This window comes from Hemitrygon akajei, chromosome 19 (genome assembly GCF_048418815.1).
Source record: "Hemitrygon akajei chromosome 19, sHemAka1.3, whole genome shotgun sequence".
Taxonomy (NCBI): Eukaryota; Metazoa; Chordata; class Chondrichthyes; order Myliobatiformes; family Dasyatidae; genus Hemitrygon; species Hemitrygon akajei.
The window spans coordinates 44,564,775-44,583,462 of NC_133142.1; the positions used below are offsets into that span (position 1 = coordinate 44,564,775).

General features: G+C 41.4%; 1 protein-coding gene across 1 annotated transcript in view; it reads left to right on the plus strand.

The window, feature by feature from the left end:
* LOC140741900 (protein bassoon-like) overlaps positions 1-18,688 on the plus strand; it is a 473,005-nt gene that overhangs the window by 265,018 nt on the left and 189,299 nt on the right. Inside the window, 3 exon segments of the mRNA XM_073072438.1 lie at positions 3,408-5,520; positions 5,941-6,950; positions 14,820-14,895. Of these exon segments, the coding sequence (XP_072928539.1) occupies positions 3,408-5,520; positions 5,941-6,950; positions 14,820-14,895 (3,199 nt within the window).

The window sequence follows — 18,688 nt, forward strand, 5'->3', positions numbered from 1 at the left end:
CCAAAAACTTGGAACTGGAGACGCTTTCCACTACCTCAGCATTTATGAATAGTGGGGCTATTCTTTGCAATTTCCTACTTACTAGGTGCCAATCTGTGTTATTGGCAAACTTCGAAGTTCCAAGTAAATTTATTATCAAAGTACATATACGTCACCATCTATAAGACCAGAAGACATAGGCCAATGGCCCCATCGAGTCTGCTCTGCCATTCGGTCATGGCTGATCCTTTTTCCCCCCTCCTAAGCCCCACTCCTTGGCTTTCTCCTCATAACTTACAGACATGAGATTCATTTTCTTGCAGGTATTCACAAGTATATACAGGAAACGCAATAGAATCAATGAAAGGCAGCATCCAACAAAATGGACAAACAGCCTATTTGCAAAAGTCAACAAAGTATGCAAATAAAAAAGAAATAATAATCTTCACAAACTTCTAAGAAGATAGAAATGCAGCCATGCTTTCTTCATATTGGCACTTATGAGTTGGACCCAGGATAGATCTTCTGAAATGATAACACCGAGGAATTTAAAGTTGCTGACCTTCTCCAACTGTGATTCCCCGATGAGGGTTGGCACATGGACTTTTGGTTTCCTCTTCCTGGAGACAATATTCATCTCTTTGGTCTTGCTAACATTGAGTAACAGGTTGTAGCACTACACAGATTTTCAATCTCCCTCCTATATATTGACTCATCACCACCTTTGATTCAGCGATTGACGGTGGTATCTCAGCAAACTTAAATATGGTTGTAGAGTTGTGCTTGGCCTCACAATCACAAGTATAAAGCAAGTAGAGTAGATGGCTAGACATGCAGCCTTGTGGTGAACCTATGTTCAGGGAGATTGTGGAAGAGATGCTGTCTCCATTCTGAACTGACGAGAGTCTGGGAGTGAGGAAATTGAGGATGCGGTTGCACAAGGAGGTACTGAGGTCAAGGCCTTGAAGTTTTTTGACTAGTTTTGAGGGAATGATGGTATTGAATGCCAAGTTGTATTCACTGAAGAGCATCTTTGCTATCAGATTTTATAGGGTTGAGTGAAGAGCCAATTAAATTGTATCTGCTGTTGGTCTTTTGGGCCAGTGGGCAAATCAGATTGGATCCAAATTGCTTCCCAGGTGCAAGATTATATGTTTCATTACCAACCTCTCAAAGCACTTCATCACAAGTGGATGATATTCATTAAGGCGGGTTACCATGTTCTTCTTGGGCATTGATGTAATTAAAACCTACTTGAGGAAGTTGGGTACCTCAGACTGCTGAAACGAGAGGCTAAAGATGTTGGTTACCACTCCAGCTAGTTCATCAGCACAGGTATTTAATGCTCATCTAGCTACCCCATCTGGGGCAGATGCTTTTGTCAATTCACACTTCTGAAAGATGCACTTGCATTGTCCTCAAGAACTGAAATCACAATGTTATCAAGAGCTGTGGGTATTTGTGAAGGTGCCTCCATGTTTTGATGCTTAAAGTGAGCATAAAAGGCATTGAGCTGATCTGGGAGCGAAGCTTTGTTGTCACCTATGTCACCTGGCTTCACCTTGTAGGAACCGGTAGCATTCAAGCAATGCCACAGCTGTCAAACATCCTTCAATGATTAAGTTTGGTCTAGAGTTGCCACTTCACCTGTGAAATACCTTTCTGGAGATTATACCTGGACGTCTTATCTTTTACTTGATTGCCAGAAGTGAATGTCACTGATCTGGTCCTCAGCAGATTTCAGATTGCATAGTTCATCCAGGGCTCTGGTTGGGTAAGGCACTGAATGACTTTGCGGGGACATACTTGGCTACAACTGTTTTTGTGAAGCCCGTGACAACTATGGTGTATTCCTTTAGGACTTTTACGTATGACTCCCTTCATTGCTCATGAATAAATATGGGGATTTGTTAAGGCCTCAGCAACAATATCTATTGAAGCCATTTATCACTTCCTTCCAATTTGAGTTACCTATTCATCAAGCCAACCTCTCTCTTCTACTGCTAAACTAGTCCATTAACCAGATCAATAGTTTGCATCCAATCCCATGAACTTTATTTTATTTAATGTTTTCATACTTGTGATTTATTGGCTCTCTTTGAAATTCATACAAAGTTAAATTGAGGGTAGTTTCCTGTCTACTATTTTAGCTACTTGTTTAGAAATTCAGTTAAGTTCATTAGTCATAAATCTTGACAGTCTTTTACACATCCATTGCAGCTCTCTCTAATAAGCTGAAACTTCAAAATGCTTAGTCACTTTGCTCTTAATTACAAGTTATAATATATCTGCAGCAGATTTTAATCTGTCAAGTCTGTAATCTTGCATCTTTTTTTTCAAGTAATGGAGTTACATCTATAATTTTCCAATCTATCAAGGTACATTTCCTGGATTGCGAGTTTTGTAAGATTATTTCTAATATACTTGCAATTTTTAATATGTTTAAAATCCCAGGACAGATTTTTCTTTCTCTTAACTGTTTGCTTGCTTATGTTAACATTAGAGTTCCAATCTTGGGTTCATTAGTGGCTTTCATTAGTTCATGGATAAACAATCATTTGAAAGAATAATCTTGGATTCTTTTTCATGTCTTGGACTGGGGGTGAGGCAGTACAGATATTATCTTTGTTAATTACATGAAGACAAATACTCCAAATTCTCAATCTCTCTAAACAACATCAGGGTGATTTGCCAATGCAATAGAATTAAACATTGTGTGTTGAGAATTATTTCAGATTATCAAAGAAAGTAGAACGGTTGAAATAATTTAGTGTACTTAAAAATATAAAGCATCAAGTGTCTTAAAATCAGTAAAGTCTCATTAATTTGAGGTCAAATTTGAGCATTTAGCGAAGAGTCCTTCCCCAATTCTGAGCAGCAAATTCACAGTGGACAGCTTAATATCTCAGTCTTGGTGCTAGAGGCTGAAAAGTCAGTTTCATGTGCATTTTCTGCCTGATCTTTCATTTATTATCAGTGTGCTCTGAGATCTGTGCTATATTAAAGTAAATCATCTCCAAAGTCAAAATTTTAGCATGTCATTATTAGAAAGGATTTGCTCATGAGTTCAGGTTTTAATTTTATTTTTGAAATTGTGATTGAATGCTATCAGGTAAATGGATGATGTGAATGTCCCAAAGATTTATTTCCATGACAGTTAATCACAGGAAAAAATATGCTCCAACAAACATGTTTTATCATTGGAGCCTAAGTGGTTTCTATTCTAGGTACAGATGAGATCTGATGTACAGTATGTTTGGAGTCACAACTCAAGAAGTTTAACATACTGCATCCTATTTCCTGCTAATTTGATAATTTGTTTGGGTTTGATTTGGCCATTCTTTTTCTGCAAAACTAATTATGATAAACATCAACATAATTTGAGGTACTTTAAAGAGGTAACAGAAATTTTCTCTTTTGTGTTTCAGATTGGAAACTTACAGCAGAGCACGATGAAGAAAGTGAAACGAACACTACCCAGCCCACCACCTGAAGAAATAATGCACGGCAGTGTACCATTTCACCCACAGCTATTTGTCACCTCATTGCCACGCAAGCGGGGACCACTTCCTGACCAGATCACTCGTGATAAACTCCTGAAGGACATAAGTCACGAACTGGAAAAAGTAGAGCAAGAATCAAACAAACTCCAGAAGAAACAGGCAGAACTTGATGAAGAAGAGAAAGAAATTGATGCAAAGCTACGATACATAGAGCTGGGAATCAATCGAAGGAAGGAAACATTTGTCAAAGATCCAACCAAGCGAGACCTGGGGTACACACGAGGTCTAGGAGAAGACAGGGATTATATGTCAGATAGTGAAGTTAACAATGCCAAAATACCTTCATACAATAGCAGCAATCTTTTAGCTAGGCCACACACTGCTCCAGTCAATCAGTATTCCGAATTCTCAATTGCACATCACCCACCCACATCATCTCATTATGCTCCATCACAGGGCGCTCCTCAAGGTCTGTCAAACTATCAGCAAGGGGCTTATCAACCACTCCATTATGCTGTTCCCAATACTTACCAGTCACAAAACAATTTTCAGTCTCATCCAACTTTGCATTCTCAAAACACTTTTCAGCCACAATCGTATCCGCAGAACACAAGCTACCAGACCGACGCAGGTTTACAGAACATGGCTGGATTCCAGGCACCTAATCAGTACAGTTCCCATACCACCTATCCAAATCAAGCTCCTTTTCAGTCTGCTCAGTATCAGCAGCAGGCAAACATCCCAACACAACAGAAGCCAAGGCAGACATCATTAGCTGATCTTGAGCAGAAGATACCCACCAATTATGAAGTAATTAGTAATACAAATGTAAATATTTCTGCAAGTACATCTGAGAAAGTTTATACAACTACAACAGTGAGTAACAACTATGAACAGTACAAGAACACAGAGTTGAGAGTTGCTGACAGTGGAAGTACGATGGAAAGTCCTTCAACTAACTATTCAGCAGATTCCCTGTATGCAAACCTAGAACACAATATTTCTCGCAATTATGTTATGATTGATGATATTAGTGAATTGACCAAAGAGAATACCTCAGCAACAGAAAGTCAGAAAGTCGAACCATCTCCTCAGCCTAGTAATATAAGACATGGAAAAGAAAAGAATGACTTTTTGGAGGCAACCAATTCTAACAGAACCCATGCATATAATAAAGCTGGTGATGATTCAGAGGAAGACGTGTATGATCTCCAAGCATCAGACCATCGAGGGAAGAATGGTTACCAAAGGAGTTCAGATAGCCATGGCAGAATATCAAATAGCTCAAGTGGATCCTCTTGTTATTATGCAGATAGCAGTCACAAGCACTCAACCCGATCAGACAAGCACAACGCTTATGGGTCTCAAAAGCATTCTTCAAAGCAACAGGCTCCCGCTGTGGTATCCACCAAACGCAGCAAACACAGAAAACAAAATATAGAACAGAAGATCTCCAAGTTTTCACCAATAGAGGAAGCTAAAGATGTAGAATCTGACTTTGCTTCATATCCTGCAACAACTTCAGCAGTAGGACACAATGTGGTCTTGAAGGCACAGAAGCTTCAGGATGAAATAACGTACGGTCTCAAGAAGAACATTTATGAACATCAAAGATATTCTGGTCATGGAAGCAGAGAATCATTGCAAGATTCAGAGAGAGGCTACAGCAATGGCAACAGGTCAAGATCTTCCTCAATGTACGGTATTGAGAAATCTGGGAGAGAAGCTCCAAGTCCAAGAAGTAAATCTTTTGAAAGAGATACAGTGGAGCGTTCTCAAAAGGCAGGAATGGGCCACAGTCGCGGTCGTGGTCCAATAAGGGCCCAAGCATCCCAAGAGGAGTGTCCTTTGAGTCCTGTGGGAAGGGCCTCCAGAGAACCACTCCCACCAAATGTTGTAGATGGCCGATCTCAGTTTGGCTCTAGCCACTCCTTGCCTGATGTGCAGGATGGAAAAGAGACATCACGTAGCCATACTTACAGAGAGGATGACGGTTACATCATGGATGATATGCACTGTGCTGTGTCTGACAGTGAAGGTAAAGAATATCACTGGTGATCTCATCAACTTAAAGATCATTTAGAAAGCATGGTCAATGCAAAGTTTTCATCAAAAAAAAAAACACCAGCGGTGTAAATATCTGCATGTATAAGACAGACTTAATTCTTACATTTAAAGCCTAATTGACTGGCATGTGCCTTTATTCCTTTTTATGCACTCTTTTTTTTAATGTAAGCATGCCTCACAGCTCATTGTTGATATTGGTGGTATGTATGGTCAGTGATATGTTTTGTGGGTTATGTTGTGTGTCAAATATCTTACCCTGGGATTCGCTGCTTGGTAGCAGGCTGGCTGCATGTCATAAACTGCCTGCTTTCAATCATTGCATGGCTACAGTCTGCGTACCACAGGCACACCAGGAGGACAAATGACTGTAATATCTTTTTGGTTTTTGAAGCCTATCACTTGGGCCAAGAGGAGACAGACTGGTTTGAAAAGCCAAGGGAGCGTTCCAGGCATTACAGTGGGCAGTCTTCGTCACAAAGACGCAGTTACCGAAGCCACCCACGCCACGACTACGACGAACCGACGGATGATTCATGGCATCCAGGAGATCGTTCACAGTCACGCTACTCCTCAAAAGAGCACCAGAAGCAGTCTGCATATCAGTACGGTGAGCCTGCCCGACATTCGTCACGCCATGTAGCCGATGAACCTTCACGGAAGTCTTCAAGGCAGCACTCCAAAGAGCAATTTCGCCAGGAATCCCGGCAATATTCCCAACAGCCTTTGCAGAAAAGAAGCCAACAGTCAGAGCAGAGATCCCAACGAGACTCCCATCAAGGGTCTGCAGAATGGACCCAGCCTCGATCAACCTCTGGGCATCATCTTGATACTGAGCCATCGCGATCGCAGAAGCACTCGCAGCAACAGCAACAGTCGACCAGGAAACAGTCAGAATCACCATCTCCTCAACAACACGCTCGGATACAGCACGGCCAGCCTTCACCATCACGGCCAAGTCACCCGCAGCAACCACAACGGCAGTCAGCTTCGCAAGCACGGCAACCCCAGCCAGCGCAAGCTCAGGCCCCGTCGCAGGTACAACAACAGGCCCCAGTGCCACAACAGGAGCAGCAGCAGCCACGCCAGCCTCAACTACAGCAACGGGCGCGGCCGCCACAGCAGCAACAGGCACGGGCCCCGCAGCAACAAGAGCCACGACCAGCTCAGAAGCAGCAGCAGCAGCCGCCGGCGCCGGTACAGCAGCAGCAGCAACGACAACAACCCCAGCAGCAGCAGCAGCCACCGCCGCCATCATCGCAACAAGCACAGCAGCAACAAGCACAGCAGCAACAGGCACAGCAGCAACAGGCACAGCAGCAACAGGCACAGCAGCAGCCGGCCGGGCAACAACAGCCTCAACCTCAAACACAGGCCCAGCAGCCACAAGCAAGGCCGGCCATGGTAATTTTTAATTCACTTTTATTATCTAGTTATCAGGAATAGGAATGAATAGTGTAATCCAGATCAAGTCACCTAATTCAATTTTATACCCTTTAATTTCGCAGTTTTGCTTACGTTCTCCTAAAGGCTTATGTTGCTATGATTCCATTGGTACGAACAGCTGCCCAATTCCTCATCAGGCTTACCATTTCTAATGTGTGGTGCCAGCATTAAGTGATGCCTGGTTATTCAACTGAAGAGGCCAAGCGACATGTTTAATCCTACTTTGCACACATATCTACTGACAAATGGATTGGAATGAGGAACAATATCAGGCTTTTTAGCTTCCAGCTGAAGGACAAAGTTTTAAAGTGATCAACACAAATAAAGAATCCCCTTCATTCTTTTTCTAAGATAAAACTTCATGGTTCTTTCTTTTTCCTATTTGAAATATTGGCTTTCCCCTTTTTCAATTTCTTAATTACTGTTAATAAGGCTGATTGCTTTTGTATTGCCAAAGTGTAAAATTTAATTATTGACATTTTTTGGCCTATCTCGATTGAAAATTATGTCTGAGATTAACAAAAGTCTGTACATGCTAATATCGATCTAAATTATGGGAGTCTGAAGACTAACTTTTGCTGATTAAGTTCTAAAACAAAGCCTATTTTATTTAACTGCTTTGACTACCAGACTGAGACAGTTATGTAGATGCGTGAATTGAAGGTTTAAATTCGTAAAAATCTGTTCTGTATCACAAACACTCTGATAATCTGTTTGTCTTCAGTGGTATTAAACTTTCACTCATCTGGAGACTTAAGTAGAAAACTAATTAAAGTTAATAATTTGTTTTGCAAACAGACAGCTTGCCCCTCATTTGCAGGGGTTAATCATCTCAGCTTACTCACCTTTGGGGAATACTTGGAAGATTCAGATGTGAATGGCAGAGTTGCTCTTGGTTCAAAGTCTTGTAAAGTATAAACCACTTATCATTTCCAATAGTTATTTCTTCCGGTCCTTTAATGATCTTCTCAAACATGTACATAAAATAGATAATTATTTAAGCTATCTTGCAACAGCAGGATAGTTTTGTCATACTCTTCATCTTTTATAACTTATCATCATGAGCAAATCTACCTCTATGTAGGAAGTGCAAGAAAAAGGAGCACTGAATTTAAGGTAGAGGAGTGTATTAGGCATGAGAGAGCCATGTACAATTGCCTGAGTCCCCTTGATTGAAAACAGAACAGACTTCATATGCAGTGTACAATAAATATTGTACATTGGCAGGCAAATGAATGGCTATCTGGCTAATTCAGAGTTCAGTCAGCTCGCACTATTGGATACAGTGGAGAGAGTATGACACTGTGGTATGTTCCACAGAGAGCGGTTACTTTTTAATCCCTTCAGGGAAAAATAAGTAGTTAAGTTGATGATTACTCACAGAAGCCTATTCCCAGAACACATCTGCACATGCAACAAGATACTTTACACCAAGATGTTGCGAGCAAATATATAATTTTCCATGATGGGTGTAGTCTCAGCATGTTGCTGCACAGTCTTGGGATTCAACAGCATCAGTGGGACGTATAAACCTGTTAATTAGATTTTTAAAAAATTGTGCCCTAATTTTTCATTGAGCAAGATTTTAGCAGCCAGTAGGCTTGGAGAAGATGAGGATATTGCACAGTGTGTAAGGAAAACTTTGCAAAAATTCTTGCGGATCTTTTGCTGTTTGATCCATGTTGCAAAATTTTGCGACTCTAAACTCAATACCTTATTGTGTGGGGTTATTAATATGAAGTTAAGTTACATGATTTTTCTCTGTCACAAGTTAGCAATTATGGTTATTTAGTCAAAAGAATAACAATTTACCTGTTTTTTTTTAATTCTTAAAAAACTTGATGAAACCAGCACATTTGTACCACTACTAGGTAGATTCGCATAGGATTTACATATTAGCCTGAATTCCATTGTATAAACCAGTCATACTGTCCCATCCATTTTCACAAACCAGAAATCTTCTATTACCTATTTCTTCCTGGGTTTTGCAATTTGTTTAGCTTTCTGATAAAAATATTTAGATTTATTTTCCCCCTTGATTTCCACCAGATATATCCTGTACGTCTTGAATACCTAAGTTTTCATTCCACATTTTAAATCTTCTGTCAGCAACTTATGAAGGAAATATAACTTGATAGACTCTAACTACTTTTAAAAATCTTTACTTTTACCCCTAATCATCAGCATCAGAATCAGGTTTATTATCACCGGCATGTGTCATGAAATTTGTTAACTTAGCAGCAGCAGTTCAATGCAATACATAATATAAAAGAAAATAAATAAATATTGTTTATAATCAATAGATTAAAAATCATGCAAAAACCAAATTAATATATATTAAAAAAGTGAGGTAGCGTTCACAGGTTCAATGTCCATTTAGGAATTGTATGGCAGACGGGTAGAAGCTGTTCCTGAATTGCTGAGTGTGTGCCTTCAGGCTTCTGTACCTCCTACCGGACGGTAACAATGAGAAAAGGACATGCCCTGGGTGCTGGGGGTCCTTAATAACTGATGCTGCCTTTTTGAGACACCGCTCCTTGAAAATGTCCTGGGTACTTTGCAGGCTAGTACCCAGGATGGAGCCAACTAAATTTACGACACTCTGCAGCTTCTTTCGGTCCTGTGCAGTAGCCAACAACCCCCCTCCCCATACCAGACAGTGATGCAACCTGTCAGAATGCTCTCCACGGTACAACTATAGAAGACTGAAAGTCCACATTCAGCTCTTTTGTCTTACTGACGTTGAGTGCAAGGTTGTTGCTGCGACACCACTTCACTCGTTAGCATATTTCACTCCCCTACGGCCTCTCGTCTCCATCTGAGATTCTACCAACAATGGTTGAATCATCAGCAAATTTAGAGTTGGTATTTGAGCTATGCCTAGCCACACAGTCATATGTATATAGAGAGTAGAGAAGTGGACTTAAAATTAATTTCAAAAATATGTATTGCTGTATTATGAACAATTAATCATTCAGTTAGGTTGTAGGTGATTCTTGTGGTTAGAACATAGCTGTTCAGTTTTTGAGCCTGTATCAGTGGGGCTAAATTGTCAGTTCCAGCCTTCCATCCTATATACTTCATTAACTTAAGCTGAACAAATCTCCACTGTGCTTATTCTAACATCACAGTTATCCAGCACCCCAGTGCTCAGTTATCAACATTGCCTCACTTTGGAGCAGTGTCTCATTTATTAACAATTTTGTCTGTTGCTTTCGGATCCATCAGCACAGAAAGTTGTGGATGCAGCCCAGTCCATCATAGGCAAAGCCTCCCCACCATTGAAAACATTTACAAGAAGCACTGCCACAAGAAAGCAGCAGCCACCATCCAAGGCATGCTTTCTTCTGCCATCGGGCAGGATGGATAGGAGCCTTAGGTACTATACCAGCAGGTTCAGGAACCGTCAGCCTCATGAACCAGCATGAATTACTTCACCCACCTCAAACTCTGAACTGATTCCACAACCTGTAGATTCACCTTCAAAGACTCTACAACTCGCATTTTCAGTTTTATTTATTTATTGTTTTTGTTTGTTTATTTTATTCGCAGTTTATCTTTTGCTTGTGTTGTTTGTCAGCCTTTGTTTATATATAGCTTTTCAAAAGTTCTATCATATTTCTTTAGTTATAAATGCCTGCAAAAATAAATTTAAAGTTCGTACATAGTGACATATGTGTACTGTACTTTGATAATCAAGTTACTTTGAACTTTGAACCATCTTTGCCTTGCCTCCAACTATCCCTCTAACCCAATCTTGCTCAGCCTTCTGAAATATCTATAGCCTTCCAAAATTGATTGTTTGCAACCTCAGTTTTAATCCCTTCACCAATTGATGCCTGTGCCTGGATACGATGTTCAGTTCTTCTCCTTAAGTGCCTCTATGGCTCTCTCTCACTTTCAAGATGTGCCGTAAATTCTGCTGTTTTCACTAGGCTATCCCAATTCTTTTTGTGAATCACTGTTAAATTTCTGAAATGTGAACTTGTTTCATTATGTCATGTTGCTGCATAAATTCAAGTTGTTATTGCAACATGAATGGAAGAAATTTTCTGCAAAAATAGGTCATCACCCACCAGCCTCAGGTGTGACTAAATATTTGCAGTGCTTGTAATAGAGAGGTAAATGGAGATATTCATTATCTGAAAGGGACGGGTATCTCCACCTCCTAAATGTGCAAACTGAGTCGCGATACCTGCAAAATCCAGGTTATGTCAGCAGAGTTCCCATCAATATTTTAAATACTTAACATCCAAATGAATAAACCATGCACACTTTCTCAACTTAGGCCTCACAGATAATTTGTTTATTGGATATATATGTTTGTCTTATCACCCCCGAATATGTGAGTCACAGACTGTATTATAATGTATGCAGACCATATACATTACTTTATCACTTCAGTCTGAATTAAATGCTGCAGAGTCACTGTTGTGAAAATCATATCATCCAGCTCAATTGCATTTTAAATTAAATAAAGCTGCCACTTTTGGGATAACAAAGTGCAAAAATAAATATCTTAAACCAACTAAAATTAGAGATAAAAGTGTGTTCATAAATGCCTGCTGTTTTAATTTGAATTATTAACACAGTACTGAATAGTAATTTTCCTCAATCCTTCATGTAAGATAAACCCACATTTTATATTATAATCAGGGAACTAAATATGTGTCACAACAGAAGATGTTTTCTGGTAAATGAAATTTGCTACAAGGTAGTGACACATCAAAGAGTTCTTTGAATCCTTACATATATCAGTAGCTTTAAAAAAAACCTTAGTCTTTACATGATCCTGCATTTGTTCTGCAAGGTCAAAGAATAATTTCTCTGCTCGATGATTTTACTTTTCAGTTCAATAAATTCACATAGTTGAGCAATTATATGGCAGATTGCATCCATGAACAAAATTAGTGAATTATTCTAAAGTGTACTTGAAATTCCAGGAAAAACAATTCTTTTATGCAGAGCATTTAGAATGAATAATAAGCTGTCAAGTCGGCTAGTCAGTATGTGGAAAATGTAACATTTTCAGTTTGACTGTTCACCAAATCATTTTTCTCCACCAGACAATCATTAAACATTTGTATCTTCAAAGGATCAATGCAATTCTGAGAATAAAGATAAATAGGAAATTGAAACTCACTTCAGGAACTAGAGGGCCTAGGTTTAAGGTGAGAGGGAAAAGATTTAATATGAGCTTGGAGGGCAGTTCTTTTACATAAAAGGTGATATGTTATGTTGAATGAGCTGCCAAAGGATGTGCTTGAGGAAGGTGAAATAACAACTTTTAATAGACAGTTGGACAGGTATCTGGATAGGAAATGTTTTGAAGAATGTGGACCAACTGCTGGCAATCAAGAGTAGCTTAGATAGGCAGCTTGGTCAGCATAAATCAATCTGGACAATGGGCCGGTTTCCATACTGTGCAACTCTTCGACTTACCACTAGCCCTTAGCTGTTCTGTACTGTCCTTTAACTATTCAGTGCCATTTCAGATCAATTTTCTTCCTTCAAGAGATTTGATGGGCAGCAGTCAATCCCATTCTGTGTCTTTGAAATAATGAAGATAATGAAATTATCACTATTTCTGCCGCTATCACACATTACATAGCCGCTTTAATGCTAAGTGACCACCATCCTTGGGATCACTGGCGCTTTAGTTCTATGGTTTCTGGAGTGGCAGAGGCCAATAGAGACCTGCAGACTCTGACACGGGTCTTTTACAGGGCAGGTGGCTGAATCATTTTGAAGGTAGTGTGCCCCTTCTACCATTTGCACTTGGCATCAGTGTGCTCTTGATGTATTTTAAGATCTCAAGGTTATCAGTGCCAGTGCAAATATTTCTTAATCTTTATAAACTCCATTTTTCCAGGGAGTCAAACAAGTTGGTGGAATGTTTTATTTTTTCCCTTGAGGCATTGAGAATATTCTTGAATCATTTCCTCTATCAACATAGTAATCTATTGCTATGACAGAGATTGTAGTTTTGTGCTTTTTTGGGAGTCTAGTATCCAGCAAGTAACCTGTCTGTCGGAGTCAACTCAGCGTAACTAATGCCTCAAGTTAGGAATGTTGGCCTTTGTGACGTTGGTGTGCTAAAGATAGGCACAGCTATGGCATCACTCCTGACCAGTCCTAGTTTTAGTAGAACTGTCCACTTAGCAACGTGTGTGCCTGATTAGTGTGAGCTGCTGTGTCTCTTGAAAAGTTCCTGACCTCATGATCTGTCCCCTCAGTTCACTGTGTTAATGCTGAGGACCACAAGCAATTCAGACTTGTTTTTATCACCAGTTAAGATAGCAAAGTAACAAACAGTGCGGAGATTTTACGTAACATCAGCTTAAGCATTTAGATTTGAGTTTTGACTGGTTCCTTCTAAATATTAGAATGACAGCACAGAATAGCATATGATTTAACAAAACATTGGAGTTGTCCACTTGTCCTCTAGGGTGAAAGAAATGTGCCGGAAATCTAGATTACAAAGTGAGGGAAATTTAAAATGCTGGGGGGAGAAAAAACGGTGTCTGAGTAATAAATTCAAGAGGTTCTGCAGATGCTGGAAATCCAGAGTAAAACACACAAAATGCTAGAGGACCTCAGCAGGTCAGGCAGCATCTCTGGAAACAGTTGATGTTTCAGGCCGAGACCCTTCACCAAGACTGAAAAGGGAGTGGGGAAGAATCCAGAAATCCAAAGGTGGGGGGATTGGAAGGTGATAGTTGATGCCGGCGCGAGAGTTAAATGTTTTAGGTAATTTCTTTAAAAGATTCTCTAAAGCACAGACATTATAATATATTTAAACACGTATGATTACTTTTGGACTAATTAGACTTTTGAAGCAACGTTAGTGATGGAGATATGAATGGATCTTATGAGCCCCTTGTTTAATTGCAATTGTAGACAGAAATATTACATATCATTCCCCTTATTAGGTAAGTTGCAGTAAGAAAATTAAATGTTTACACTGGAAAGAATGGACTTTAATGTCAGGCACTTTTGTGCTTGTGCAGGTAAAGTTAGCATTCTTCTTCTAAAGGAATAACTTCTGAGAAAGTTCCAAATTGTGTCACTCCTGTGCTGTTCCAAATAATACAAAGTTGTGTGCTAAGACAAGAATAATTCACCAATGTCACTTCTTAACAAATTTAGGTGGGAATAAAGTGGTGGTTAGTGGGGTCTGGGCTTGTGGTGCAATCATGGAAGCTTGGAAAAAAGTTGAAAGTCTGCATAGCTGGGTTTCACACAAGCATCATCTCTGGTTAAAGATATTTCTTGTTTCTGAGTCACAAGGTTATGGATTCAAGTCTGACTGTAGAGAGTTGAGACTACAATTCAAACTACTCCTCTAGTGCAGTGGTTCCCAACCTGTTTTATGTCATGGACCAATACCGTTGAGCAAGTGGTCCATGGACTTCTGGTTTGGAACCCCTTCTCTAGTGCAATGCAGAGGAAATGTTGCAATATCTGATCTGTTGCCTTTTTGAAGATGGTATCAATCATAAGCCCTTTAAGGTGAAATTAAGAAATACCAGACTGAGCCAAAAAAAAAGCAAGAGATATCTCCTTTGTGTCATGATGAATATTTAACCTTCAACAATTTTCTTTAATACAGGACAATTGGCTATATCCTTGTTTCTGAGATATTGCTGTATGTTAAATGGCTAATTGTTGCTATATTATAACAGTGTTTATAATTTTTTAAAGTTCTGAATTGGTTCCAAAGATATTTGGTGTATCTTAGGTTGTAGAAGGTGCTATACAAGATCAAGTTCTTCTGTTTTTCAATACCGCGCTCTAATGCTCGTTTAATCTCTCTTTCATTACCAGGCAAAGATGGATCAAACAACTGCAAAGCCTGCAGTAAAACCAGCAACTGCACCACAACGAGCTACTAACTTAGCAGGTATGTTCACTGATTCCAGGACCTCACTTTTGCTCAGAAGAGGAGTTGCTCAGATAAAATCTGAAAATTATATTCTTAATGGGAAAACAGAACTGTAATAAGAACAAAAAATGCAAGTTAGGCAACATCTGAATTAATGCTTCAGGCAGAGATCTTTTTCCACAACTGAAAAAGTGATGGAACAAATTAGTTTTAATTGAATGGGGGTGGGGTTGATGGAGGAAGAGATAAGACCAATGTAGCATCTCAGATAGAATGAAGTAATGTGCTATTTCCACAGCAGTGTGTTTCACAGGTTACTGAAAGCAATTAGAGAAAAAGCAAGATACATGCAAAAGCAGCGAGTTAAAAGTGTGGCAGTGATCTGAAATTTTAAAAAAAGAGACTATGGAAATGCCCAACATATCAGATAGTTTGTGGCAGAAGAAAACTGTGGTACTATTTCAGATGGATGTGCAATGTTTGGATCTGGCAAATTCTCTTTACTGATCGAGAATTAACAACATAGTCAGATTTTGTTCTTGCTTTAGAAGCACAAATGCACAGCTATATTTTATATCCATCTTCCTCTCACCCCAACCCTTCCCTCTCCACTGACACTACCAGCCTCCCTCCCCCCTCTGATCCCATCTCTCATCCATGCCGGGTCTTTACCATTCTCTCCAACCTTCAACTCTCTGAGGCAGAGTGCTCTGTCCTCATTAAGGGCCTCACCTTTGTCCCCCTTCGCCCACACCTCAGTGAGTTCCGCGTACGCCATGACGCTGAACTCTTCTTCCACCGGCTCCGTCTCCGAGCTTACTTCTTTGACAAGGACTCTCCTACCCCCACCGATGACCCCTTCTCCCGTCTTCAACCCTCCTCCTCTTCATGGACACCCCGCTCTGGTCTTCTGCCCGCTCTGGATCTCTTTATTGCTAATTGCTGACGGGACGTCAACCGTCTCGACTTCACCACACCCTGTTCCAATTCCAACCTCACTCCTTCCGAACGCTCTGCTCTCTGCTCCCTCTGCACCAATCCCAACCTCACTATAAAACCTGCTGATAAGGGAGGAGCTGTTGTTGTCTGGCGTACTGACCTCTACCTGGCCGAGGCACAGAGACAACTCTCTGATACCTCCTCTTATTTACCCCTTGATCATGACCCCACTAAGGAGCACCAGGCCATTGTCTCCTATACCATCACCAACCTTATCAGCTCTGGGGATCTCCCATCCACTGCCACCAACCTCATAGTTCCCACACTCCGCACTTCCTGTTTCTACCTCCTACCCAAGATCCACAAACCTGCCTGCCCAGGTAGACCTATTGTCTCAGCTTGCTCCTGCCCCACTGAACTCATTTCTGCATACCTTGACACTGTCTTATCCCCCCTTGTTCAATCTCTTCCCACCTATGTTCATGACACTTCTCATGCTTTGAATTTTTTCAATGATTTTAAGTTCCCTGGCCCCCACCGTCTTATTTTCACTATGGACGTCCAGTCCCTATATACCTCCATTCCCCACCCGGACAGTCTCAAAGCTCTTCGCTTTTTTTTGGATTCCAGACCTAACCAATTCCCCTCTACCACCACTCTCCTCCGTCTAGCGGAATTAGTTCTTACTCTCAATAATTTCTCCTTTGGCTCCTCCCACTTCCTCCAAACCAAGGGTGTAGCCATGGGCACCCATATGGGTCCCAGTTATGCCTGCCTTTTTGTTGGCTTTGTGGAACAGTCCATGTTCCAAGTCTATACCGGTATCCATCCCCCTCTTTTCCTTCGCTACATCGACGACTGCATTGGCGCTGCCTCTTGCATGCATGCTGAGCTCGTCGACTTCATTAACTTTGCCTCCAACTTTCACCCTGCCCTCAAATTTACCTGGTCCATTTCCGACACCTCCCTCCCCTTTCTTGATCTTTCTGTCTCCATCTCTGGAGACGGCCTATCTACTGGTATCTACTATAAGCCTACAGACTCTCACAGCTACCTGGACTATTCCTCTTCCCACCCTGTCTCTTGCAAAAAGGCTATCCCCTTCTCACAATTCCTCCGTCTCCGCCAGATCTGCTCTCAGGATGAGGCTTTTCATTCCAGGATGAAGGAGATGTCTTCCTTTTTTAAACAAAGGGGCTTCCCTTCGTCCACCATCAACTCTGCTCTCAAACGCATCTCTCCCATTTCCCGCACATCTGCCCTCACCCCATCCACCCGCCACCCCACTCGGGATAGGGTTCCCCTTGTCCTTACCTACCATCCCACCAGCCTCCAGGTCCAACGTATAATTCTCCATAACTTCCGCCACCTCCAACGGGATCCCACTACCAAACACATTTTTCCCTCCCCCCCCTTTCTGCTTTTCGCAGGGATCGCTCCCTACGCGACTCCCTTGTCCACTTGTCCCCCCCATCCCTTCCCACCGATCTCCCTCCTGACACTTATCCTTGTAAACGGAACAAGTGCTACACCTGCCCTTACACTTCCTCCCTCACCACCATTCAGGGCCCCAGACAGTCCTTCCAGGTGAGGTGACACTTCTGCTGTGAGTTGGCTGGTGTGGTATACTGCGTCCGGTGCTCCCGGTGTGGCCTTTTATATATTGGTGAGACCCGACGCAGACTGGGAGACCATTTCGCTGAACACCTACGTTCGGTCCGCCAGAAAAAGCAGGATCTCCCAGTGGCCACACATTTTAATTCCACGTCCCATTCCCATTCTGATATGTCTATCCATGGCCTCCTCTATTGTCAAAATGAATCCAAACTCAGGTTGGAGGAACAACACCTTATATACCAGCTGGGTAGCCTCCAACCTGATGGCATGAACATTGACTTCTCTAACTTCCGTTAATGCCCCTCCTCCCCTTCTTACCCCATCCCTGACATATTTAGTTGTTTGCCTGTTCTCCATCTCCACTCTGGTGCTCCCCCCACTTTCTTTCTCCCTAGGCCTCCCGTCCCATGATCCTTTCCGTTCTCCAGCTCTGTATCACTTTCGCCAATCACCTTTCCAGCTCTTAGCTTCTTCCCACCCCCTCCGGTCTTCCCCTATCATTTCGCATTTCCCCCTCCCCCCACTACTTTCAAATCTCTTACTATCTTTCCTTTCGGTTAGCCCTGAAGAAGGGTCTCGGCCCGAAACGTCGACAGCGCTTCTCCCTATAGATGCTGCTTGGCCTGCTGTGTTCCACCGGCATTTTGTGTGTGTTATTGTTTGAATTTCCAGCATCTGCAGATTTCCTCATGTTTGCTATATTTTAAAATATTTTTCCCCTGTTGTCGCTGATGATAGAGATGGAAATCATTAAAACTAGGGCAACAAAGTATATTGCATCTTGGTGGAGCAGTGAGACTAAGAGTACCTACAGGAGGTAGAGGAAGTGGTTATCGGGTTGGCTCCATGGCTGGTTGGGTATTTCAAGTGGTCATGGGCCCCTTTCACCGTTTACTCTTCTGCATACTCCTGTATTATTCTGAATTAATGCAGATTGGTGGGGATGTTGCATTTTGCAAAGGGGTTGAGAATATGCTTCAGTAGCTACTTCTGTTAATCTCTGCATGGATCTGGAGTAGACTACCTTTTTTAGGAACTTGTGTCAGCAAATAATGTGCCCTGTTCATTTGGCAGGTCTGAATATAATTAACACCTGAACGTAGGTCTAGAAATTGATCCTGATTATCAATGTTTTTGATGGATTTTGTGGAGACAACATTAGTGGTACCTGTGCACTGCTTCAGAATTGTGCGGAGGGAAAGGATTATTGCTCACCGGTCAATAGTGAGCTTAGTAACAGTCTTGAGGTTTTAAA